The sequence below is a fragment of the Astyanax mexicanus genome, chromosome 16 (assembly GCF_023375975.1).
Source record: "Astyanax mexicanus isolate ESR-SI-001 chromosome 16, AstMex3_surface, whole genome shotgun sequence".
Classification (NCBI taxonomy): Eukaryota; Metazoa; Chordata; class Actinopteri; order Characiformes; family Acestrorhamphidae; genus Astyanax; species Astyanax mexicanus.
Window position 1 is genome coordinate 30,948,922 of NC_064423.1, and position 25,086 is coordinate 30,974,007.

The 25,086-nt window shown below is 40.8% G+C and overlaps 1 protein-coding gene and 1 long non-coding RNA gene across 5 annotated transcripts in view; one reads left to right on the forward strand and one right to left on the reverse strand.

The window, feature by feature from the left end:
- LOC103029303 (uncharacterized) overlaps positions 1-25,086 on the forward strand; it is a 50,027-nt gene that overhangs the window by 23,680 nt on the left and 1,261 nt on the right. The window contains exons 4-6 of one of the 3 annotated variants that reach the window (XR_007424814.1): positions 22,652-22,772; positions 24,045-24,102; positions 24,311-24,445. This is a non-coding gene — a long non-coding RNA (uncharacterized LOC103029303). The remainder of the gene's footprint in view (positions 1-22,651; positions 22,773-24,044; positions 24,103-24,310; positions 24,446-25,086) is intronic. The other 2 variants (XR_007424816.1, XR_007424815.1) reach the window with 2 other exon arrangements.
- The window catches only part of gli2b (GLI family zinc finger 2b), a 202,334-nt gene continuing 190,461 nt past the window's right edge, over positions 13,214-25,086 (reverse strand). For both annotated transcript variants that reach the window (XM_022669946.2, XM_007231763.4), the window contains 5 exons: positions 20,569-20,718; positions 20,151-20,315; positions 18,668-18,952; positions 16,464-16,791; positions 13,214-16,341 (listed from right to left, as the gene is read on the reverse strand). In XM_022669946.2, coding sequence (XP_022525667.2) covers positions 14,069-16,341; positions 16,464-16,791; positions 18,668-18,952; positions 20,151-20,315; positions 20,569-20,718 — 3,201 coding nt within the window. In that variant the 3' untranslated portion in view covers positions 13,214-14,068. The remainder of the gene's footprint in view (positions 16,342-16,463; positions 16,792-18,667; positions 18,953-20,150; positions 20,316-20,568; positions 20,719-25,086) is intronic.

A 25,086-nucleotide genomic window follows, 5' to 3' on the forward strand; every position in this document is an offset into this window, starting at 1 on the left:
TTCAATAAATCGCTTCTGAATCTGATTCTGATTTGATACCAAGCTGCTCCAGAGAGGTATCATTACATTTCTTACTCTGCAGTCATTACAACTAACTGCTTATTATTATGTAGATCCCCTTGTGCTGCCAAAAAGCATAGGCATGGAGGTATGTACTCTCATCTGAAAGTCTCCTGTGGTGCACCAAGATGTTGGTAGCAGGTCATTTAGGACCTGTAGGTTTTAAGGTGAAACCCCCATGAATCACATTACTAAGGCTTGGGTACCCATGGCCCCATCACTGGTTCACTGGTTGCCCTTTCTTTGGAGCACTTTTGTTAGGTACTGACCTGGTTAATGTTTCAGAGATTTTCTGACCATGTTAAATAGTTGTGCCTCAGAGTATTCAATTGGCCAATTTTTTTCTGCTTCTAAAACACTGTTTCACTGACTGTTTGCTTGCTGCCTAATATGCTGCCTGAACTTGTAAATTTTTTCCTGGACCTAGGAACCCTTTGGATGTAGTAATCGGTAATCCCTTAACAGCACATACCCTGAGCCAGTGGTGTTAGTGCTACGCGCTCAGGTGGAGGTGTGCTTCCTGCATGGGGGCCTTCAGGCAGGGTGGGGTGTATAGGGGGCTGCCATCATCAGCAGGCCATGTGGGGTTGGGGGTGGAGACAGCAGGGAGGGGAGATGGGGGAATACAGCTGGGGCAGTTTGTCTGCAGCTGGACTCTATTTCTGTCAATTTAAAGCTCCCCACAAGAGCAGAGTTAGCATTCCTCCTAAAGCTGTCCCATATGAGATGGAGCTGCAAACATACAGCTGTGTATGTTAACAGTATAAGGGGTTTACAGCTTGTTTCTGTCCCTCTCGCTTTCTTTCTCTATCCCCTCGCTTGCCCCTGGTTTGTCCTTACAAAAACGCTCATCCACAAACTCAGCAGGTACGCTTCATCACACAGCGTGCCTTCTCCAGTTTTCTGTCTCTGTGAGTACTGGAGGTAACCCTTTTGTCTCTGAAGTGGGTTACACCGGACCCCCACTCTAACTCTGCCGCGGGGTCCCATTCACTCTCTGTGACCTTTCGGTGGTACGAAATTATGCGGTGAGAAATATTAATATTCACCAGAGCCAGACTCGTGACCCCCGATGTTCGCAACGGTGCCAGAACTGGGCTACGATTGGCTGCGCGGTGGTCTTATTATAATGAGGCGGGGCAGAAGTCAGTAGGACAGAAGCATGAGATATTAATACGCCTTATAAATCGCCCCCTGGGGGTTCCTGCCGCCCCTTTGTGCCACCATGCACGAAATATTCAAGCTTCTCTCCCTCCTCCAGAGTATCCGGCGCTTAAGTATCATTCCGCTCAGCTCCCTTTTTCGCCTCTGGCCAATGTTTAAGACTGCCGCTAAGTGGCTCGGCAGAAGAAGAAGAGTGGCTAAGACGGGCACAGTCAGCGAGGCTTTTTGTCATTGAGTCCCGTCTGATGGTCAGAGGAGCCGTCTGAGAGTCGGGTGAAGCTCTTTAAAGGTAAAGCATGTGAGGAAAGCCGTTAGCCTGAGAGACGGGGTGTAAGAGCTTGTCCTCTGCAGGCCCCCTGGGGGCGGCTGCCGTTGACATGTCCTCGCCGGCCTGCAAAAGGGATTAGGGTTTCAGGTTTGCTTCGTCTATGTGTGGCATGCGGGAGGAAAACCCTTACTTTACTTAATCTATTTGTGTATTTAACGGGGACAGTACACTGGTGGGGAACCCTTAGGGCCTTCTGGGAACTGAAAAAAAACATGTATATAATGAATAAGTCTTAGACTTGTTTATGTGGTTTCTCTGCTTGACGCTACCTTAAACATGCATAACTGACTTGCTTGTGTTGTTTTAGTGACACATATTAAATATGTTTAAGTTTTATAAGTCAGATATACATAAAGTGTTTGTTGAGGTCAGAGTAACCTTGTTGAGTACAACTCAACAAGCATAATTTGCATAAGTTCCTGTCAAAAGCATTGGGACACCTGCTCATTCATTGTTACTTCTGAAATCTAGAATATTTGAAAATATTATATGTGGTCATATCTGTGTCAGCAATAAGTGCAACTTAAAGATATGGTGTCTTCCCAAATGTGGACATACAGTGGATATTACAGGTTAAAAACTCATGCAGCACTGCTGTGTCTGATTCACTGATACTAGCACAATGAGCTGATAAAATGGACAGTGACTGTAAAAACATGAAGGTGGTATTAAATATTATGGATGGTTATTATATATATTATTGCTGTTATTAAAAATCCTGGCAACTTTACACAATCTTTATTTTGTAAAATATGCTGTGGACACGGTGCTTGCTTACAAATGATATTCGTAAGATGCTGCCATATGCTAAAAACTCTCTATCATAAACCAGTTTTATTTAATAAAATATTGTCCAATTAATAAGAATTATTTAGGTCTTTTTTGTGATTATCTAACAACTCAACAATGTTTCAAAAGGCAGCCAGTTTACTTTACGCTAACTGGTGGGTATAACCTTCCATTATTTGTTAACCACATTAGCAGATTCAGTGCCAGAGGCCTAACTGGAGGGGACAATTAAGGGGGACAACACCCCCACCCTGAAATGGGTTCACATGTGTGTAACATAACCCTTGCACACTGCAGCTGTTAAGCTGTGTCAGATAACATTGTTTAGGGCAGTAATGGCACTATTATAACATTCACAACATTGTTAGGATTCCTTTATATTTAGCTCGTCCAAATGTCAGATTAAACAATATCTTAGTTGCTGTGGTGTGGAGAGACTGAAGGATGGATCAGCTTTAATTTATGTGAGGCTAATAACCATGGTGTGGTAGTCACTGTTACTGTCACTGTTACATATGGATTGCAGTTGTGTATAGTTTATTTAAATTGGAAAAAAACTGGGTTGCTTGGATGGGTAATGTGCAAAAACATGCAATTATTTTTTTTATTAGAGACCATTAGTACAGTATGTGTCCAAATGTTTGTGGACACACCTTCTGATTGAAGTATTCACCTACTTTAATTTGCACCTATAGCTGACACAGATGTGGAAATGCCTTGAGTTTGGATGAGGTGGGATAATGATCATCCAAAATCCTGACTTCACTTACGCTTGCTCATGTTGCTGAATGCAATTAAATCTTCACAGCAATGTTCCAAAATCTAGAAAAGCCTAAAAATATAGTAGAGTTAGAGTTACGTCAACAAACAAACCCCTTAATTTCAGAGGTAACAACGATTGAGCTGGTGTCCCAATACTTTTAGAATATATAGCCTATAAAAAAGGAACTGACAGGACATCAAGCAATCATGATCATGCATCTAATGTAATCTAATAGATTAAAATGACCTTGTTGGTGGAGCTCTGTCAGAGCCATGCCACCGTGCCAACGGGTGTTACGGCTTCACGCAGTGCCTGCCTGTGTTGGGACTGCCGGGGGTCTGACTGAGGTGGGCTCCTCACACGGATCACTAAGCTGAGATTAAAGCACACGTCTCACTCTGAGGTGATTAAACACTGCCGCTCAGCCCGGGTCCTCTCACTCCTCCGTCTCGGCCTCAGACTGATGAAGGACTCGCGGGGTCTCTGGTGCTTTGACTGGTGCTTTGGTTTCTTCAGTAGCTGAAGTGCACACCCTCAGGCTTCCTTCAGAGGCCCAGAGGCTCCTCTCTTTCATCCTGAGGATTTCAAATGAAGCCTCCATGCTAATGGATCACCCTGGCACTGTCCCAAAGGAAAGAGGAGTTCCACAAAGTCATCTGGATCCAGCGTGAACCACATTACTCCAGCCTGGAGTATTTATTATTTGCGCTCTTTCTCTGAATGAATGGTAAGATTGCAATAGAGGTGTTTACTTAATAACAAGTATGGAACCCATAAACACATACTGGATTAGAATGACTGTGATAACTAAACACACTCTAGACTATTTGTCAAACTACAAAAATAAAGACACCACAAATTCATACTGAATTAAATTCACTCACAACTATTTCTGAAAATAATATACACAGCACATATTCATACTTGAATAAAATCACGTATGAAAAAAACACATCCACTTCTCAGGCTATGATTCAGACATGCAGTGTAGATTCATACTGGATTAAAATCATAAAATTATTTCTGCCTAAGTATAAAACACTGCAGATTCATAATTGACTAGAATACATCTACAGTAATTTCTAAGGCTATGATAACTAAACTCACTGTAGATTCATACTGGATTAGAATTACTCCGCATTTATTTCTTAGATTATTATAACTAAAGAATTTGTAGATTCATACTGGATTAGTTTCACTTCAGTTATTTCTTAGATTATTATAACTACACGATTTGTAAATTCATAATGGATTACACCCACTCAACCTTTATTTCTCAAATTATTAGAGCTACATGCACTGTTGATCTATACTGAAGTAAAATCACAATACAATAATGTTATGATAACTACATGCACAACATATTAATTGGTACTACAAGTTATTTCTGTCAGTAACCAAAACAATTTATGCTTAGACCACAAAATGCAAGTTCATACTGGATTAAAAACACTACACCGTTGTCATAGCTGGACTAATAATTCTGCATTTATATATATATATATTTCTCATACTAAAAAGGGTACATGCACTAGTTTTCGTACTGGACTACTGGAGATTGCACTTTCTTCCAGGCTATAAAACCTGCAAAAATCGCAGATTCATACTGCATTAGAGTCACTCCACAGTTACTCCTCAGACTATAATAACTACAGTCACTACATTAAAATCACTATAGATTAAAAGGAAAACTTTTATACAAAAATAAATTAAGTTGTTTCCTGCCTAAGTGGAGGTTACATGTATTTTATAACTGCTTGCATTTAACTGCTTATTTAATTACATAAATTATATATTCTACAGGAAAATAGAAAATTATTATTTGCAATTGATTTGATAACTGAGGAAGCACAATTACATAAATTTAATTTTAATTCAAGTTTAAAGTATGAATTGGGTAAAGACAATAATGTATAAGTTAATTAGTTATTTAATTAATGATTTGTGTATAAAATGTGCATAAAATATACATTAAGCCTCATTAATTGTACCATAATTAGTGTTGTTTTTCCAAATTTGATTTATCACACTGATTCAAATCATGCACAGATTTAAGAATAACGGCTATTATTTCAAATCAAACAACAAAAAAATTAAATGTATTAAATAGTTAACTTTTATTAGGATTTAAAGGTTAAAATTGTTTTAAAATTTTTATTTCGTCTTTTGGTGGCAGGAATCGGGTCAACTTAAAGAGAAATTCACATGATATTATTTTCATTAAAATGAATGACCTATCATGATTTTCAGTGTATAATCCATCAGTGCTGGCATTGCTGGTGAAAAACTGGGGCTGGGGGGAGATTTCAGGACAGAGACTTGGGCCTTGTTACGGGGTGACATAAGTAATAATGGTCATGTGGACAGCACAGGGATAATGCAGGGTTTTAGAAGTGGGACAGAGATGCAGAAAGAGGACAGCAGAGCCTGACTTTACAGCGCAGCTCATTTCATCACTTTCACTGACGATACATAATCACTGCTGCATACACTTAACATAAAAAACTAATTTATTGAATTGCTATAATGTGTCTCAAAGCACACTTTCATTTGTTTCATACATTTAATTTGATATATGTTACATAATTTACATTAATTCCTATATAGGGACTAGCTTTTAATAAATGTCTTGAAATAGTGGGACATTTATGCCTCTTACCTATTTATGTTGGTGGACAAAAACTGTAACACTGTGCTGTCTCTTTTGGGACAAAGCCTCGTACCTCTGAACTAAAAACTTTACAGGACACTAGTAACTTTTAAAAAAGTTTTGGAGTATTCCTGTAAGGCCTTTTATTATATAATGTTCACAGCTGAAGTTTTTACATTTTAAAAAGAAAAAATAAATTGTCCCAACTGTGACATATATAACAGCACTTACACTCTGATCGGAAACAAATTGCAGTAATCCTGTTACAGATGTAGGAGAATGTAGTGTTATTCTTACAATTTAATCTTATTACAGAGGGATGCTACCACCACCATGCTTAACATGCTTTATTTATTTCACCCTTAAATCAGTTTTTGCACAATTATTCTGCTGTATTGTAAAAAGGCAGAGTTGCACTTTGGAATTAATTGACCGCATTGGCTGCAACAGACTGTCTGTATTACACTGAGTAGCTGAGTTGTTAATCTTGTGGTTATTGTCTGTTATTAACAGTCACTCTGTACGAAATTCTTTGTTTTTCTGTCTGATGTTGGTGTGAAATGTTCAGAGCGATCTGATACAATATACTGGCCAGCAGTATAGGTGTGGTATAGGGTTGTCACAATACCAGAATTTTTACTTACCTATACCAAGTGTAGTATCACGATTCTTGATACCAAAACAATACTTGGAAGAAGAAAAAAAAAACACATTTAAAGTTGTCTGAACATGAAGTCATTTCTGTCAGGCATGTCATTCCTTTTGTCTGCTGTATCTGATTTCTAAACTGGGAACTGTATATACAGACACTTGGTCCGTGCAGATGTATTAAGCTAGAGCTCTGTTTAGTCTTTCTGCTTCTTTGGAGGATTTATCATATATTCTGTGTGTGTGTGTAGAACAGATGTAATGGTAGCCTGGTCATATGAACGGTAGGGTTGGCAGAAGGAATAAGGAAAATAAATAGTGAGAAGAACATTAATAATGTTATGTGCCTGACTTCCAATCTGCAATGGAAACGTAAAAATGTGAACATCTTGAGTTCATGCAGCAAGACTATAGTCTAGCTTATCCTTGACGCTTGAACAGTTGGATTAGCAGTAGCTAGTAAATCTTAATAAAGCTACAGAATGTACCTTAACTAACTTCACTAACCTCTCCACTTCTCAGCTCTCTGTAGAGATCACCAAGCACTGAGCTCGTGCTCATGTTTGCTCCTTTGCACTGAAGAGATTTGTAACACAGTTTATAAACTGGGTTTGTGGTGTTCATTGGGTTTCCGTCCTTAATAGCAAAATAAGTTAAATATCCCTACTCTTCACTTCTCGAGCCCATTTTGTCCAAAATTCGCAGATGAGAGAAAACATCTTTTATTTTAGCTGTTGTCATTCTACGCGCACTGCTGTTCTCGTGCTGCTGGCTTGCGCGTGTGTGTCTCTTAACCAAGTCAAACAAATACTATACTAATTTGACTCCTTTGAAGCTAGTAACTGGGCTATAAACAGTAATAAAAGCATTGAACACTAAAGAACCGAATCGCTTATGACAACGTTGTATTGAAAACGTAGTGTGGTAAACATTGCATTAGGTGCTGCATTCTTTCTACATAATCAGAATTAAATTTGAACTTTATCCTAAAGTTAACAGTGAAAAATACTCATTTCAATTAAACAAACTAGTGGTAAAAGTGTGTGTTGCTCTTCAATTGTCAGAAAATCATATATAAGAAGCTAATGGAGAAAAAAAAGAAGAAACTCAGAATTTGATGCATTTATATTCGGTTGATGCCTGTGTTAGTCAAAAGTTCTATATCAGTGTGTTAAGCTGGTCTAACGCGTGTGAGTGTGTGTATGTGGGTGTAAAAGGGGGAAGCTGGCCTAACCCCAGTGTGCGTTAATTAGCCGCCTCAGCCTGGCTGTGTGCCGGGGGGCTGCCCGCGTGCTTAATTGATTGATTGGGCAGCATGTGTGTGTGGCTCCATGGCCTGCTCTCATTGCTCACCCAATCAGTCACTGTGCTGTTCACGCGGACAGCAGCACTACATTACAGCATCGTTAGCCCAGCGCTCCCCCGAGCCCACCGCTCTCAACACACACCATTACCAACTCCCACAAGTCCCTCTCTCTATCGCCTCTTCCATCCGTCTCTATCTGTCTGCATCTCTCTCTCTTTCTCTCTCTCTCTCTGAGGTCTGCAGGACTGAACCACCCCCCCCCCCCTCCCTCTTTCTGAGGAGAGCACTTTAATGGACACTTCTGTCCCATATAAAGTTTCTTCAGAGATGCTTCTGAATTCTTTGCAGACCAGCCTGAGAGGGGTACAGTAAGTGTAATATAGCTCAATATATTTATTTAGACAGTGGCCATTACACTAAGCAACATACTTTGCAGCAAAGTGTCAATAAGGTATTGCTAAACAAACAGCTAACTAGGTAGTATCTTGTCTATAATCGCACAGTCCCACAGCTAACTAGCAAGATAGGTAGCTATAATTTAGCAAACTAAGTTACTATCTCAGATTCTACAGTAGTAATTATCTTCCACACAGTCTGGCTGTATTTATAAATAATTGATCTAGTGTTCGTGTTTGAAGCTCTTTCTGAAATGAACAGAGGAGATTTATTTATTTATTTAGTTAGTTTTACAAGGTATATCTGGATATCTATCTTAATGTAATATGTTTACAAACCACAGAGCAAACCGTGGTTAAAGTGATGATTTCTACACAGTTTAAGTGATATTACATGGCCACAGTGGTGAGGTAAATGCCCTGTTTTCAGCTGTTTTACACTCACCTACTCGAGAGGAGCAGCGGAGGGGGCTGTGACTCGCGTTGAGCGGCTCTGAGCCGTGAGGCGCTACCTGTTACGTGATCTTCGGAGCGTGATGTGATTGGCTGGTTGTTGGCTCGATTGAAGACTGAATCGATTGCTCATCCTGTGTGTCCCGGATGTTTACAGCGAATTTTGAGCGTTGTATTTTAGCAGTCGAATTTGACAGGTCGAATTTGAGCAACCTGAATTTATTTTAATTGAATTTTTTAAACTTGAATTTTTACTTTTGAATTTTTTTTTACATTAAAATAAAATAAGTGAAAATGATATACTGAAAAATTAAAGTGTTTAATTCAGAGGCAAAAAAAAATCACATGCAATAATTCAATGTAAAATAATTCAGTGCTAAAAATTCAAGTGCTTTTAAATTTCAAAGTCTGGTGACACTGTTTTACTTCCATAAAATATACACTTGGCTGTGACTCAAACACTTCCATGCAACATTGGAGTTTTAAAAGACCTTGAATAAATGCTTTACATTTATTATTTAACATGTTTGATAAAAAAAAAAAAGTTGATTTACTTTTGCTCTGAATTTAACTACTGCCGCATTTATGGTGGAAAGGAAAACTTACTAAATGTGTTGAGAGAGAAAGAATAGAACTTTATCTTGACTAAAACTACAGCTTGATTTGGAACTGCTGGTGGAGCGGCCACATTTTAAAAGAATTTAAGGTGGAAGGGAAATCTCTAAGGCTAACTTGTTTGCTGAATATGAGTAAGATATAAATTTACTTAGAATGAGGCACATCTTGTTTAGCTACTTTAGCAGCCTTTAGGAACATTGAGTGAGAGTAAACATTTAATTTACACTTACTTACTATGACCTATTTCTTACTACTACTATCCATTGCTACTAATGTAAAGTGCTCCTATTCTTTTGACAACTTCCAGACCACGTCACTCTCTGATAGATTTACATTGTGTACAACTGTGTTCTCTGGAATGATGGTGCTCCATTGGAAACCTTTGAAAAAGAAGAGTTGGTGAGTTGAAGATTATGTGGGGTGGTGATCATCTAACATCCTGAATTCACTTTTATTTCTGTTGCTGAATGCAATTAAATTGGGTGGCTTGGGTGTTAGAAATTGTTTTGTAGTGTTCACTCCTTATTCCTTGGTGATAGGGAGCTAAAGTCAGCTATCTGTAAGCTTCTTGTTGAATTATTGTCCATTCCACCTTAAATGCAGCAGCCTCAGTACTTGCTGTTACACCATTTAATAATAGGAAATTTAACTGAGTCAAATTACTATTTATTTTTTATGCTTGTTAGGATGAAAGGGGCCAAAGTACATTGAGAAAAAATTATATTAAACTATGGAGTTTCTGTCTTCTCCTCGTGTCTGTGTGAGTTTGTTCTCTAGGGTTCCTCCTACTGCCCAAACCATAAACATACAGTGAACTGATCACTCTAAATTGCCATGATATGCATGTCTGTATGGTAGATATGGCCTTTCCTGCCATAATTTCCATTGCAGAGTCCTCCAGGTAAAGAGTCGTTTCCAGTAAAATGTACACGGTATGCTATTGACTGCTGCTTCTTGTTGGTGTGTGATGATTGAACGTGTTGATTGAGTGTGAAGGACTGTGCCAGAGTGGTTGTAAAGCATCATTGAGTATTATAAAGTGTACATAAGTGTAATATTACACAACAATTCTTTGAAATCTAGTAAGCCTTTCTTGGACAGTGAAGACAATTACTCCAACAAAACAGGATAAACTCTGTCAATGCCCTTTAATTTTGAAGGAACAACCAATAAGCAGATGTTTCAAACCTTTTGTCCATATAGTGTGAATCAGTTCTAAAGTCTGAGTGCCTAATACAGCCTGTGTAATTCCCAGGGAGAAGTAAGAGTTAGTAAAAGGTCAAATATAAATTAATTTTGAACATAATTATGACTTCAGGGGAAAGCAGGCTGGATAATTAGCTGTTGAGCTGAATCCAGTGAAACTATTGGTTCCACAGCTCTACTGTTGATAACCAGTTTAGAGTGCTGCTGTAGCACTCAAGTCTGTTCTGGGTTTAAAGAGTGTTGGTGTTCGTGTCGATAGTGTCAATATTACTGAGTTTCGCCTCTATTGGTCTTGGCGTACACTAGTTTAAAGTGTCCCTAATTTTGAAGTTGCTTGGTGGGTAGTTGTCCTAGACTGCCATGGACTGTCAGTGATTTTGTTCTGCACTTGTGGTGGTGAATGTGACCAACAAATCTGTGTGTGGAGGCGCTGTGATTAGGAACAAAATCAAAAGTTTGTTGTCATGCATTTCACACCCAGAATTCCTAGTGTCATGGTGTGGGGTGAAATTTCTTACAATGCTGCTGTTTTATTAATGAGGGTATAGGTCAGAGTTTCATTTTTAACGCTTCTTCCTGGTCAAAGTCATGGTGGGATTAGAGCCTGCACAGACTCTTCAGATGTGAGGCAGGATTTTCCTCTGGACAGAGTTTGTAATATTCATGCATTTTCTTGCTTTATTGTTTTTAATATGAGGAGTTTGACAAGTCAGAGTTGTATTGGTTTTGATGTTAAACTCAATTTCACTGCATTTAATTATTTATCATCAGTAAACTCGCATGTGTTTTATATGCAATGTTTATTATGGTAAATTTGGGAATATATGTTATCTATATTATTATACATTGACCTTTTAAAAGAATGAAAATCCATTTTTTTTACTTTAGGTTAACAAGAAAATTGCATGTAAAGTGAAGCTCTTTTGAATTATTTTATTTCAAGCAAAAAAGGAATTAGTTGTTTTCTCAAAAAAATTGACTGATTTTATACATTAAAAACAATATGAGCAGTAAAGCGACAGTCTGTACAATAAAAAATTTAGAGACCTCACTGGTGAGAATGTGTAATTGCACAGAGCATGTGGAAGAGTACTTTTAATTGTAGTTTAATTATAGTTTATTTTTTAAAATACTAGAATTAAAAATATTAGAATACAGAAAACTATTACATCCAACAAACTTACCTTATTTTAGAATGAATGTATTAGATGTTGCAGGAAGCATTGTGCCAAAAAAAACAAAAACGATACATTATTTGAAATATTTTGTGCCCTACTCAGTCTGAAATTCTACTGTTAGGGCTCTATGATATCCATTATATTTATTTGATAATTCAGCTAAATTGTTTGTCTGTTTTCGGTTTTATTGTGTTTTTCTTTACATTTAGGATTTTTAGGTTTTTAATAATGCTGCCCAGCCCTGCTTAAAATGCTTATATTTCACCATATTATGATCAAAACTGGCCAAAAGTAAAATATATATATATTGAAGATTCTTTATTGTTTTAGGACATTTTAATACTATTTGCTTAAAATGGTAAATTGGCGATAACAGCTGAATGGAGATGCTAATGGCTAACTGGTGATGCTAACAGATTTCTGAGCTGATTTAATGGCTGATGTTTGGTAACAGATAGATGGCTAGATGTGGTATAGATATGGTAAATTCTGCTGTTAGATACGATGTGTGTATGATGTTACTGTGCCGGTTAGATTTAGTTCTGCTGTTTGGTGAGATGTGTGTGTGTAATGTCTGTACATTACTCTGCTCTCATGAAGGTTAAATTCACTGCTTTTTTTAGATTGTCTAATAGACTGTATTTTGTTTCTAATCTAAATTATGCTTTTATTACATGATTTGGTCTGTGTTTTTTGCATCTTGGAGATCACAGGGCCCTGTGTATAATGCCCAATACACAAAATATAATGGCAGCTGAACACGATCATCCCTGACTGCATGCATGTGTCTAATTATTAGACAAATGAGACACCTGCCAAAGGTCAGCATGGTAACTCCTCCACAGTGCCTAATCAACTAATCAACTTCCCTTCCAGCCTTATCTCTTAGACAAGTTCTTGTTAAGATCCCCCCCCCCCCCTGTCTTTTTTTATTTGTCCTCAGGCTATTTTCCCCCTCTTCCGTTTCTCAGAGAGAATAAGAAATTCCAGCGATCAGAAACCGCAGATCAAACGAGGCCTCGGCTGAATTTGCTGTCAGAATAAAACCATTTGTTCCTGCGGCTTACTCCGAAGGCCTCGTCCCCGGACCTCTTCCTCCTTCAAGTGTGTTTTTAATGTGCTTTCAGCAGCCCGCTCCCCTGGGCTCATCTGCCACTGCTCATTTTGGGAAACATGGCAGCTAACTTCAGCAAGCTGCTCAGTATGCGTGTGCTGTGTTGTCTCCCGCCTTCTTTCCTGGCTATAGAACTATACTTTTTCATGTATATGTGGAAAAGTGCAGGGATTGCATGCATTGCTAAAAGCAGCCAAAATCTAGTGGAATAATTGTGAGGTGGGGGTGCTCCATATGATTCAGTGGGAAAGATACCCAAGTGCCCGCCTGACACACTAGGCGGAGGAGAAAAAAAATGCATTGTTGGCAGAGGATGAAAAGTGGCTTCAAAGGGAAAAAAGTTTGCTCCTCCATTATTAAAGCAATCAACACTTATATGCTTCCAACATTAAAGAGGGGGTGAGGCTAGCGCACAAATCTCTGGCGAATGGTCCACCTCGGCTCAGGCTTCACTGAAATATCGATAAGCGAAGCGGTTATATGTGTTACAATGTGGCCTTGCGAAAGCTTGGATTTCAAAGGATTACACACACAACTGGAGTAGAAAAACAACAATACTGTATTTCATAAAAATGTACAAAAGATATCTACATATCCAGCCCTGTGAAGGTGGCTAGTCACATACAAAAAAAAACAAAACAAACAAACATAAAAGCAACAGTTCAATGTTAGTGGTTTAGAGTTCAAGTCCAAGCCAACAAGACTGGCTTAAATATAATGTCCACACAGCGTAAGAGGCTCTTCTAAATGTCTTCTCTTTAAGTTAGCATGACACTGAAGCAGCCTCGTACCATAGAGACGAGTCCTTTACAGTTATGAAGGATGTGAAGATACTAGAGACTACGTCACAGGCGAAAAGCTCTGTGTTCCATCCTACATTTTATTCTGTCAGCGTTATACTTTTCTGAAGTATTCTCTGTCTGAAAATACTGTTCCTCCCCCCAAGGAAGGTAAATCAGACATTTGCAAGTTACATGGTAAACACAAAAACAAAATGTTTTCTTTTTCTTTTTTTTTTCTCTCTCTTTTTTGCTTCCTGCATATGCATCTGCATAGCAAGGCACTTGATGCTGCTTTCATTTCACTACTGTAAAAGAGTGTACAAAAATACTGGACTGAAACTTTTCAAATTCTCTGTAAGTATACATTTACATATATTTATATATATACAGTATATATACTGATCTAAGGCAAAATATGGCTTTTTTTTTTTTTACAAGAAAAACCTACCAAAATGTCTCGACTAACGCTATACATGGTAATACAGTTGAGAAATTGCACAAAATCACTTTATGCTGTCGGATTTACGGATCATTTTGTTTGGATCACATCTCGAACTCTATGTTATTCATAAAATAGACGCACTTCAATGTACTTTTACTTCTTCTTGAATGTCCTAGGACAACATGTTAAAGAACTTGCTTTCTTCTGCCAATGCATTCAGCATAGAGTTCATGTCTCCAATGGCCATGTTGCCGATTCCCGCGGGCACCGGGGGTAATGTCACTGAGTTACGGGGCGTGGTAAGGCGGGAAGAGTTCTGGGACAGGCTCCGGAGGATGCTGGGACTTAATGTTCCTGACATGAGGCTGGAGTGGTCTCCATCATCCAGCATGGTATCAAAGTCGATTTGTGGCTGCTCCACCCCACCGGAGGTATCTACTGTGCTTGAGACCTGATTGGTTCCCGGAGAGCCAACAGCAGCCAAGGTTAGGGTATCTGTCCTGGGGTGTGCTGCTTCTGCTGTGCTGGGCAAGCCCAGACTGCTGGACTCAAACATTCTGATCTGTCCTGTGTAGAACAGAGTGCTGCTTCCGGTGGCGTCATTAATGCTCAAGTCAACAGGCTTTTTGGGGCTGGCCTCAGAGCTGTTGTACACTGGGCTGAAGTTGGTTTGTGGGTAGCCGCTTTGCAGTGCTGTCGTTGTGCTTGGCCCTGAATGCTGTCTGCTGTAGGGCTTGGGTTCCGTGGGAGGCCTGGGCTGCAGCAAGCCTTGATTTCCGTTCAGGATGGGGTTCTGGGACGAAGCGCTGTAGCTCTGCGGATTCCCGCTCATATGGGAATAATCTCCCTGATTGCTTTCAAAAGTGACATGGTTTTGCGTGACCACTGGCCTAGTTCTTACTCTGTTATTCTGCACATGCAGGGGCTGCGTGGGTTTCCCCAATGGGGCCATCAAACCTACACTGCCTCCTGTCATGCTACCACAAGAGGGATGCTGAGCAACACTTCTATTCAAGTCACTTCTGGTGGCAAGGCCTTGATGGCAGCCATGCTGTACGGGTACATGCTCATTGTGATGACTTTTGCTGGTCTGCTGCCTCAAAGTTTGGCCGCAGTTCATCCTTTGGGACATAAACTCGTTTCTCTGCATAGAACTCTGCTGAGCTGCATGTGCGAGGTTCTGACTCATGGGTCCAACTTGCTGGTTGGATCTGTGGTTCTGGAAGGGGCTAAAGTTCTGTTTTTGCTGGAGTGCAGTGAGATTCCCCCATCCTTGTGTGTGCTGCTGCTTGGCTTGGCAGGGAGATGACTCCACTGTCCCTGAGCTGACCTCGTTCCACTGCACGGGCATGTGGTTCTTGCTGGTACTGGGAGAAGAAGGGAAGGAGCGCTGTTGTGTGGGACTTAGCTGGCAGGAAGCTGAGGGCTGCCGAGTCGAGCTGTTTACGTTGCTGTCCACCATGCCCATTCGTCTCTGGTGGTAACATGGTTGTTGGGAAGGAGCACCACCGCCAGGGACTCCCTGTGCCTGCTGGTGTCTGTGTCCAGGTCCAGTGTGTTGAGTAGACTCTCCGTTAGATGCAAGGTACTGAACCACGTCGTCTGGCAATACCATGTCCTCATCAATCTCTGAATTCTCCCCTTCTATGTCACTTGCCATTGTCTCCATTGCAACATTTTCTGAGATGCTAGGAGGACGTGGTGGGTATTGAAGGGTACAATGTAGGTTTCCATCAGATCGGGTGTAGTTCTGTAGTGCCAGGTGGCGACTGGAAGCAGGTAAGTGTTGGGGAGCATGACTGTTCATGTTGCTCATGCTGTTAAAACGGCCTTGCTGGAGGAGCTGCTGATGCTCCGTGCCCACGCGTCTGACTGGGTCACTTGCCCGACGTGTAATACTGCCTGGAACCTCGTGGGGCATCAGGCTACTGGTGGCAGTGTACCCTGTATCGCTGCACCTCCTGGGCACCTGAGCATGTAAACCATGTTGGTACATTGGAGTCTCATGAGCATCCCCAAACAAGGCCATCCGTGTTTTCAGGCTCATGCGGTCCATATTGGGAAGGGGTGTTGGTGGGGCTCCCCCTGTGGCTGCAGCATACTTGACCTTGAGCCGGTAGTGCTGGGCAGGTGTGAGGCTGAGCAGACCAGGCAAGCCTCCACATTGGCTGGCCTCGCTGGAGCGCCGTGACAGATCTGTGGAGATTGGGTCATAGGAGTCAGCAGAGCTCACGTTGTTGAGACGCTGTGAGGCCTGGCTGGAACGTCGGCTTGAGTAGCATTGTGAGATTCCGGAGGAGCGGCGGCTCGGCGTGTAGGCTGAGCTCACTGTGCTGGCCAGGCTGTCCCGACGCTCCACCAGCTGGCTCAAGACCGTTGTCTCACCCGGGCAAAGCTCACTCAGGCGCAGACCAGTAATTGGTAGAGGCGGATCCAGTAAGGAACCTACGAAGATAGCAGAAATCAGTTTAAGGTGTTGTGTGCAAACTTAACTCAAAATCAGTAGTACTAACCAACACTTTTATTAATGTGCATCACATGGAAAGGATATCTTGCAGCAAGCTTACCACTGGCAGGAATGGGTGGCAACTTGATGTCGGGGGCGTGTGGAGCAGTGTTTGCCCAAGAGCATGAGTTCCTCACTGTCTTCAGCTTCTCCTCCTTCAGGTGGCTGAGCCTGCGGGCCGTGCTGGCGCTCCTGCGCAGGTGAAGGCCGAGGGTGCCCGTGGAGATGGTGGAATCCACGGGCGGCATGTCGTCCAGTACACTCAGGTCGCCCAGGCTGCCCCCGCCGGGGCCTGCCAACTCTACTCCACCGTCATGGTGGGAGGCACTGCCAAGCGGTGACGGCTGGCTGCTACATGATGACTGACCACCAGGGCTGGACTGATACATCTAAGAAAGTATGGTGAAGGAATGTAAGCTTTTCAAGCAAGTTTTCAAATCAGCTACATTTCATTCTTTGTTAGATACCCCAATGTTAATTTATTATAGTTGCTGTTCAACAGCAGCTAAAATTACGTAGCTTTGAATGCCCTGTAAATGACTGTCAAACAACCACACACTCCCTTTGTCTCTTTACATACGTGAAAATATTCCCCGCTTGTGATCGACTAAGAAAGCAAAGGTTAAATGACTGACAAAGTGTTATTTCCTGTGGCAGCGTCTTTGTGCATTATGCGTGCAGGCTGGCCTGAATTCACAGAGGGGAAATCCTCCCAACATAAATAAGGTACACAGCCTCTCCACATCTGTGTTATCTCGCTGCGCAGCCCAAATGATGCAAATGTATTCCGTCCCGATGTGAACCACCAAGCCGTTCTTGATCACAGCGTGATCACTGGCACTATTTGTTCCTCACACAAAACAGTCCCAGTCATAGAATATTAATTGTGTAATGGCTTTTATCCTACAGTGGCGGATGGGTTACATCTCTGTGATGGGTGTGTGTGGGGGGGGATGGGGGGTTGCAGGGTGGGCGTGGGCTCGTGGGAAATCAAAGACAGTCTGTGTTTCAAAGAATCTCAAGCTACAAAGGAATATGAATCCAAATAGTTTGGATACTTTCAATATACTGTAATCATTCTGTTGAATGTAGTAAATGAATAAGGTTTTAAAATAATGTGAAAAGGTAAATAAGTAATAAAATAATTAAATTCCATTAGAGTCTTTCCATTAGAGTGTTTATACGACTAAAATGTAGCAAATATATTACCTACTTTTACAGTGATTTCGATTACAAAGGCCTCATTTGTTTAATGTATTTTTTTTAAACAAGATGGTTGGCATATTCTGGACTCTGGGTTTATGTGAATGTTAAATGAAAGATGTTCGGACATCAAGCAGAGTAAAAGAATGGAGTGGTATTAGGATGTAGTGCTCACCTCAGTAACGTCTGTCCAGGGAAAGTGAGAAAGCGGAGAGAAGGGAGAGAGAGTGCATGCTTCAGTTAGCGAGAATGGGGGTTAGAGAGAAACAGGCTACTTGCTTTTGTTAGTTTGTTTCAATTAGAGCAACATCTGAAGGACAGGACAACCTCTGTAATGCATAATTAATCAGGAATAAATAAAATATTGCTACTAATCCACCAAACTACTGACACACACTAATACATTGCACTGAGCCTAAAATACCTGTTATTAAAATTACATGCTGGTTTGCTGTGGACTTAAGCACATCAAAGGGAGCATTATTTAACTGCAGATGCTGCTATGCAGTGGTTTTAAAGCCTGATATTAAAGCACTGTTTTACTGCTCCAACACAATACCATGCACTAAAATATAGCAGATTTGGGAACTACTAACTATAGTTTGTTAGTAGATAGATAGGTCAACATACAGGCACATAAGTAGGTATTCAGGAAGACATTTCTAGGACCATATTTAAGTAGATTGACAGGAAGGTAGATAGGTTAGCAGGCAGGCAGAGGGGATAAATGGATGGATGATACACTAGTGGGTATTTTAATAGATGGGAATGTAGATGGGTATGAATGTATGCAGAAAGATGGCTGATAGATATGTATGTGTGTAGATGGGCAGGCAGATGGATGGGAGGGATGGTAGATAGGTATGTATGTAGACAGAGAGATGGATAGATTTACGTAGATAAGTTGATGGGTGGGAAGATATGTATGTGTAGAATGGTAGGGGAGATGGATGGATTGATAAAAAGATAGATGTGATTGAACAAAATTAATATCTAGAATCTGCATGACAGTGATACCTAAACAAAGCTATAAATTCACAGATGCGATCTAAAGAAACTTACCACAGAGTTTTCTGTCTTTATTGACTTCACCTGCAGATAGTCCTCCACGCCTCTAGTGGTGCTGTTGGCCTCATACTTGTCTTGTGTTCCCCTGCCTGGGTGCTTGGTCCCCATCTCGTTTTCTCCATTCTCTCTGGGGGGTGGTTGAGGCCGGGGTGGCAGGTCACCCCGCTGCTTCTTGGTGACATGCGCCTCGGGCCCGTGCACGGTTTTGACGTGTTTGCGGAGCGAGCTGGGGTCTGTGTAGCGCTTGGTGCAGCCGGGGATCTTACACACGTAGGGTTTCTGCGAAGACAAATAGCACTCGGTTGTATGCCATCCGCTAACAGTCAAATGTACGACTCTGAATTAAAGCTTTATCTGCCCCTGTTTGGTTAGATTAGCTTCAAATGGAGCTTTATGTGAATGCTCAATTAGAGGAACAGATTACTGTGTGAGGCACTGACATGCTGATTGTGCTAGCGCTAAGTGTTGGTGATTCATGGCTGTTTGCTAATAAAGTTAGCATGAGAGGATCTCTATCTCCCCCACTCTCTCGGGCTGTGATGGATAGGCAGAGGGTTGAAATGGCGCAAGGTTTCATTTTATATTTGCAATCTGCAGGTGGTCTTTCTCCCCGTAGGGGATGTACTTGATTCTCACTAATGCATTGTGGGCTGCAGCGCTCATTAGTTCCACACCTCATTATTTACACATATACACACACACACACACAGTTGCATGCAGAGCTTGTTAATGGGACAAGGTTGGGCGTCGAGGAGCAATCACTAAGCATGATGAGGGAGTATGCGGACAAATCTAATTCTGGCCTAAATTTGAAACCGTATGCTGAAAATGGCAAATTTACATAGAATTTAGGTAGTTAGCAGTTCGTTACTGCCACAGAGAAAGTGGATTAGCCAAGGCACAATCATAAGCAACTGCTAGAGTAGGAGTCCAGCAGAATGAGACATTGTACCAGCAGGGTTTAATGTAGCCTGCTGTTCCCCAGTGAACTGCTTAAAGTGATGGTTTGGACAGTAAATTAAATTTGGACACTTTTTTTCCCCCCATCCCCAAATGTAGCTTATTAGCTAAGAGGCAACAGTGTGATGATTCACATGTGCAATGCTAATCTAGCAGCTATGAGTTACACTACCATTACGGACTACATGGACTGAAGTTTTAAGCCACCTACTTCTGAAGTCATTACAGAGTTTATCCTGCTTCTGTTGGAGTAACTGTGTCTGAAGTATAAGTTATAGAAAATTGATTCTGGAGTATTGCTGTAAGGATTTGATATTCAGCAATTTGTTACGAGACATCCACAAGCATTTAGACATGAAGTAATACAGAAGGTTTAGTGCACAAACTATAGTAAAACTTACAATGAGAGACCATTAATATTTGAAACTTAAGTAATTTTGTTTGACTTGTTTCTAAAATCTATTTATCTTCAAGTTTAAAAATAAAGGTGAAGGTAATTGTGTTCATGCAAGTTTACCTCGTTGGAATGCGTGCGGTTCTGATGTTTGGCCCGGTCCGAGGCGTTGGAGAAGGCTTTGTTGCAGCCTTCATGCTCACACACGTATGGTTTCTCTCCAGTGTGTGAGCGGAGGTGTGTTTTCAGGTTCTCTAAGCGTGAATACGCTTTTGAGCAGCCCTCAAACTGTAACACACAAATGCATACCCATTATTAGCAGCATATAAATTTGGTTTTGTTTTGATGTTATTTAAATAAAAATATCAAACAGAAAGAAGCTGAGGCTGTTGAAAAAGGTGTAAATAAAGACTTAAAGCAGTCATTTTGGAAATGCTCTGACTTAGTTGTATAGCCCTAATCAAGATCTGATGTAATTTACTGTGTGTGTGTGTGTGTGTGTGTGTGTGTGTGTGTGTGTGTGGTCATAAGCTTCACTTACGGTGCACTTGTGTGGCTTCTCTCCTGTGTGTCTGCGCATGTGAACCACCAGCATGTACTGAGCCTTGAAGGGCTTCTGCTCCCTGGAGCACTCCTCCCAGCGACACACAAACTCCTTTTTCTCCCCATGGATGTGCTCATTATTGATGTGCTGTAGACACACAGAAATACCGTACACACACTGTGTTAATTCTCATTGCAGTGCCTGATAGCCACACTGGAGCCTGGTGCTGTTTTCTCTGCTGACTCGTCGGCTCTGCGTCTGGAGGACGACCTCTTTTTGTAATGTCACTGTAGTGTTTAATCTTTAATTGGCCCTGCTGTTTTTACATGTCACGCTAAAGAGACAATGCAAGCAGCGTTGACGACGAGGGAGTGGCGTAAATCTGCCATCTATTGACAGCTCTGGAGAAGAGCGCTATAGGAGCTTGTAGGAATTTGTATATTTATCTGCCAAAGTAGAGAGACGCATCGTCCATCAAGGCCGTCCACCCTGACAGCCTCGAACAAGAGAATGTGATGGGCTTTGGTTGGGTGAGGAGGAGTGTGTTTAAGGCTGTCTGTTTTGGCACACACCGATGTGTGTTAGTCAGACCAGTAATTAGAGACCAAAGGGAAAAAACATTCCTTTTAAAATTACAGCATTAAGTATGTTTGCAAATATTTTGACATATATTTATGGGATATAGTACAGCTAAAAAAATGATGTCAGGTTAAATCAGCTTAGTCGGTATTTCTAGTATGACTTTGTTAATTGAAAGACCTACTACATTTTGGAGATTTGCTGTGAGGCATTATGCCAATCTGTTAATATTTTTACACTATAAAGAGTCTTATTCTATTGGCAAAACAGCTCTACAGAGACTAGACAAGATGTGTCAGCTAAAAGTGCAATTTAATGTATGATATTCATTAGAGGGAAAATTTAAATAAATCTGAAACAGTAAATTTCAAATGTACAAGCAAGCAACTGCTGGCATTCTGTTTGGAAATTGTGCTTGAGAATATTTGTACAAAGGAAATTATTTAGCAAGAATAAAAATCAGTGTTTTTCTTTTTTGCCAGTCATCAGGATGTGTTTGCTGTCTAAAGTTTTGTTTCTTTAGTTTGCACTGGAGCCAAAGTAGCTAACAAGCAATGGACACTTACAGTATACCCTGCTAATTAGCAAAGCTACAAACTGCATGCCTTATTCATCACATAAAAAAGAGCAAAAAACACAAAAGTACTCATACAGCTAAAAACAGCTGCATCAGCCATTATGAAGTATGAATTTTATCTGTAATTTTTTCCATGTTTATAGTTGGTCAGATTAATTAAGCGCATCAGCAGACTCACAGCAATATTCAGAGAAACAGGGTGACTGTAAGGTAAGGATTAGGCTAGTAGTCTGTGAAATTAGACACAACAGCTCTTCATTGGGATGTGCTGTCACACCAACAAAATACATTTGGATGAACTGGACAGTAAATTTCTTAATAAAAAGCTAATGCACAATAATTTTGTTTAAAAAAAAATCCTTATTATGGTCTTTCTGCTCTCTGGTAGACTTTATGAATAAGATTTAAATGACATACTGTTCTGCACTGTTTTAACTGGGTCCATTAAACAAATCTGATTCAGCTGTATTTTTCCTATCTCTAGGAACCAAATAAGGGACATTGTATTATAGTGGTGGACATTGTGTTGCTCATAGGCTGCATCAAGTTAAACTTTGCAGGATTATTCTTACCATTTTGAATTACCAATGTCCACACAGCCTTCTGAGTACTGATGTGCTTTGTTATGCTGCATTGCTGCTAGTGTGAAAGCACACGCTAACAGCTAACGCTAGTCTGACTGTAAATGAAATAAATGTCTCAGGAAGCCAGAGGACTGAGTTTTGATGCATGGAAGCCTGTGCAACTCTTTAAATGGCTAAAAGCTAATGTTAGAACTAATTAGAGAAGTGAAAGGGACATCTGGATACTAGATACACAGCTGATCATCTAGCTACAATCTCCAACTTGCTACCTTCAACCCATGCCTACTGGCCACAGAGAAATTAAATACTTACAAATAATTTATATTTGTTCCATTTCTAGGCTATGGTGCTCCTGTGATGTGTTGTGGTGATGTCCCCAGCCAATCAAAAACTGTGTGACAGTTTTGGAATGCAGCAGTTTAGACAACGCTAATAGGTGTGACGAATTGACTGCATTTAAGGTAAGAGGGAATTTCCTTTAATTATTCTAAAAAGCTTCCTCATCCATTTGAAAGGGTTCAATCAGATGACCTGAGGGCAACAGAGAACAGAGCCAGGGCCTAAAATGAGTTGCTAATCATTGAGGAACACACTCACAGCTGTATGAAAGCCCAACAGCCACAGCCAATTCATTGTGAATACACTCTCTCACCCCCCTTTCTCTTTTCACATTTCATGTACTCTCTCAAACACACTCCCTCTGAAGCTAGTCTGCTCCATGATGACCATCATTATAGTTCACATCTGTGGACCACTCCATCATCTGCTATGCTTGCCCACTGAGTTACTCTAATGTCAGGACTTGATAACAAGGCAACACACACACACACACCAGCCTTTGTTCCTCTGTAAGACCATAATGACCTGTTATCAGAGTGTGTATTGCTCGTATAAACAAACAATCAGCAGTGTGTAATCTGGTGAAAATCCATCTGAAGCTTTGTAATCAATCGAGGGACAATGGAGTCCGACTAATCCAGTGTGTGCATGTGTGAGAGAGAGAGAAAGAAACACAGGGCCCCTCTCCTCAAGTTGTGTTTCTGCTCCACTGACTGGCTGGAATGCTGGGGAATGTTGGGCTGCCCCTGTGGAGCAGTGCATTATGGGACAGGGCAGCTCAGGCCAGCACATCACCACCAGCAGAGAGCAATCACCCATGAACAGAGCTCCCACTCTCCCTGCCTCTTGCACACTCAGTCACACTCCCACCCCCTCACTCTACCCATCTTTTCCATAACTTTCTTTGCACCACTCACTCTATTGTACTGCCTTCTCTCCTACTTTCTCGCTCTCAGACATTGCACACTTTTTACTTTCTCTGCCCCAGTCACACTCTCTCTCCCTCACACTCTCTGCCTCACTCTCTCTCCCTTTTTTCTCTCTGTCATAGTGTACTCTAGTCTCTCTCTCTGTTAAACCTATCGTTCTATTCTTTTTTTTTTACTCTCTCACTCTCCTTTTCTGTCTTCTTCACTGCTGGTGTGCATGGGGGCTTCTTCCTCCTGGTGGTGTGACAGTGGGCCTCAGTGTGTGATGTGATTCATGAACAAGCCCTTGATCTTATCACTGTTGATGAAAGCAACATGTTTTCTGGGGGATAACTTCAAATAAAGTGTTTATTTTTACACACGTTTAACCAGCAGGTTTATATTTCCTGAACCCCACAACATGCACACACTTTTATCCCTCATCCCTTACTACTACAACTTAATAATAATCTCTTCTCTTCCCAGAGCTTACTGAATAGGCCTCAGCATGTGGAGTCTAAGGAGTTAACCCTTTCAGCCACAGGTGTGTTTTTGTCTTTTAATCTTAAGTTTTACTCAGTTAGTACTATTATTTATGGTGGTGGGGAAAAATGTTTCACCACAACCGTTTATATGTGCCATAGAACAACACAAATTAAGTGTGCATTACATTTGCTCTTATTAAGTATTATCAATGAATGATAAATTAATCCTTTTCTGATCAGTAACTCATTACAGTAATATCTGCTCAGTCACGCAGGGTCTTCCCTCTACCCTGCAGGCGCTTAAGCTACATAGCATGACACCGGCCACTTGGAGCATCTGGCATTACAGAGTTCTGCTGGGACTTCAGGGGTCAAGGGTGGGAAAAGGTCCTCAGTGAGAAGGTCAGAGGACAACGTGATCTTGTGTCACTCATCTGCTCTAGCAGACAGATAGAATCTAGATTTAAAGCAGCAGTAAAGGCACTGCCTCAGGACACACAGCTTTATGGTGTAATCACTGTAAGGCAGTTAGCACCCTATCTGAGGATCTGTGCTGGTTGTCGAGTTTGGGTTAATGACAGTATGCCTTGTTATGCAGAAACCTTTACTTCTATATACAGTAGTATGTCTGTTATGTATGAGTTCAACTTTAAGTAATCTGAGCTGTCAACTGTATCTAATATCAGTGACCATGTCTCATAACTAACCCCTTAGCCAGAGACACTGAGACGACTGCACGCACGCACGCTTGTTTGTATACACCTTGCCTAAATGTGGGCTAATACATATTTAAACAATAATAATTTTAGAAGTTGTAATAATCATCTGCAGCTGAATTTGTGCACCTGATTATAATTTGTCATTTCAAGTAGTAATAAACGTGGGAACGTCCATTACGTTTCAACAATTATATACCACTTTTATATATATATATATAAGAAACATACATTTAAACACATATCTAAATATTACTACATTTTTCATGGTTTTAATGGGGTGTCCTAACCTTTACTAAATTACATTGGCTGTTATTGTACTAATTA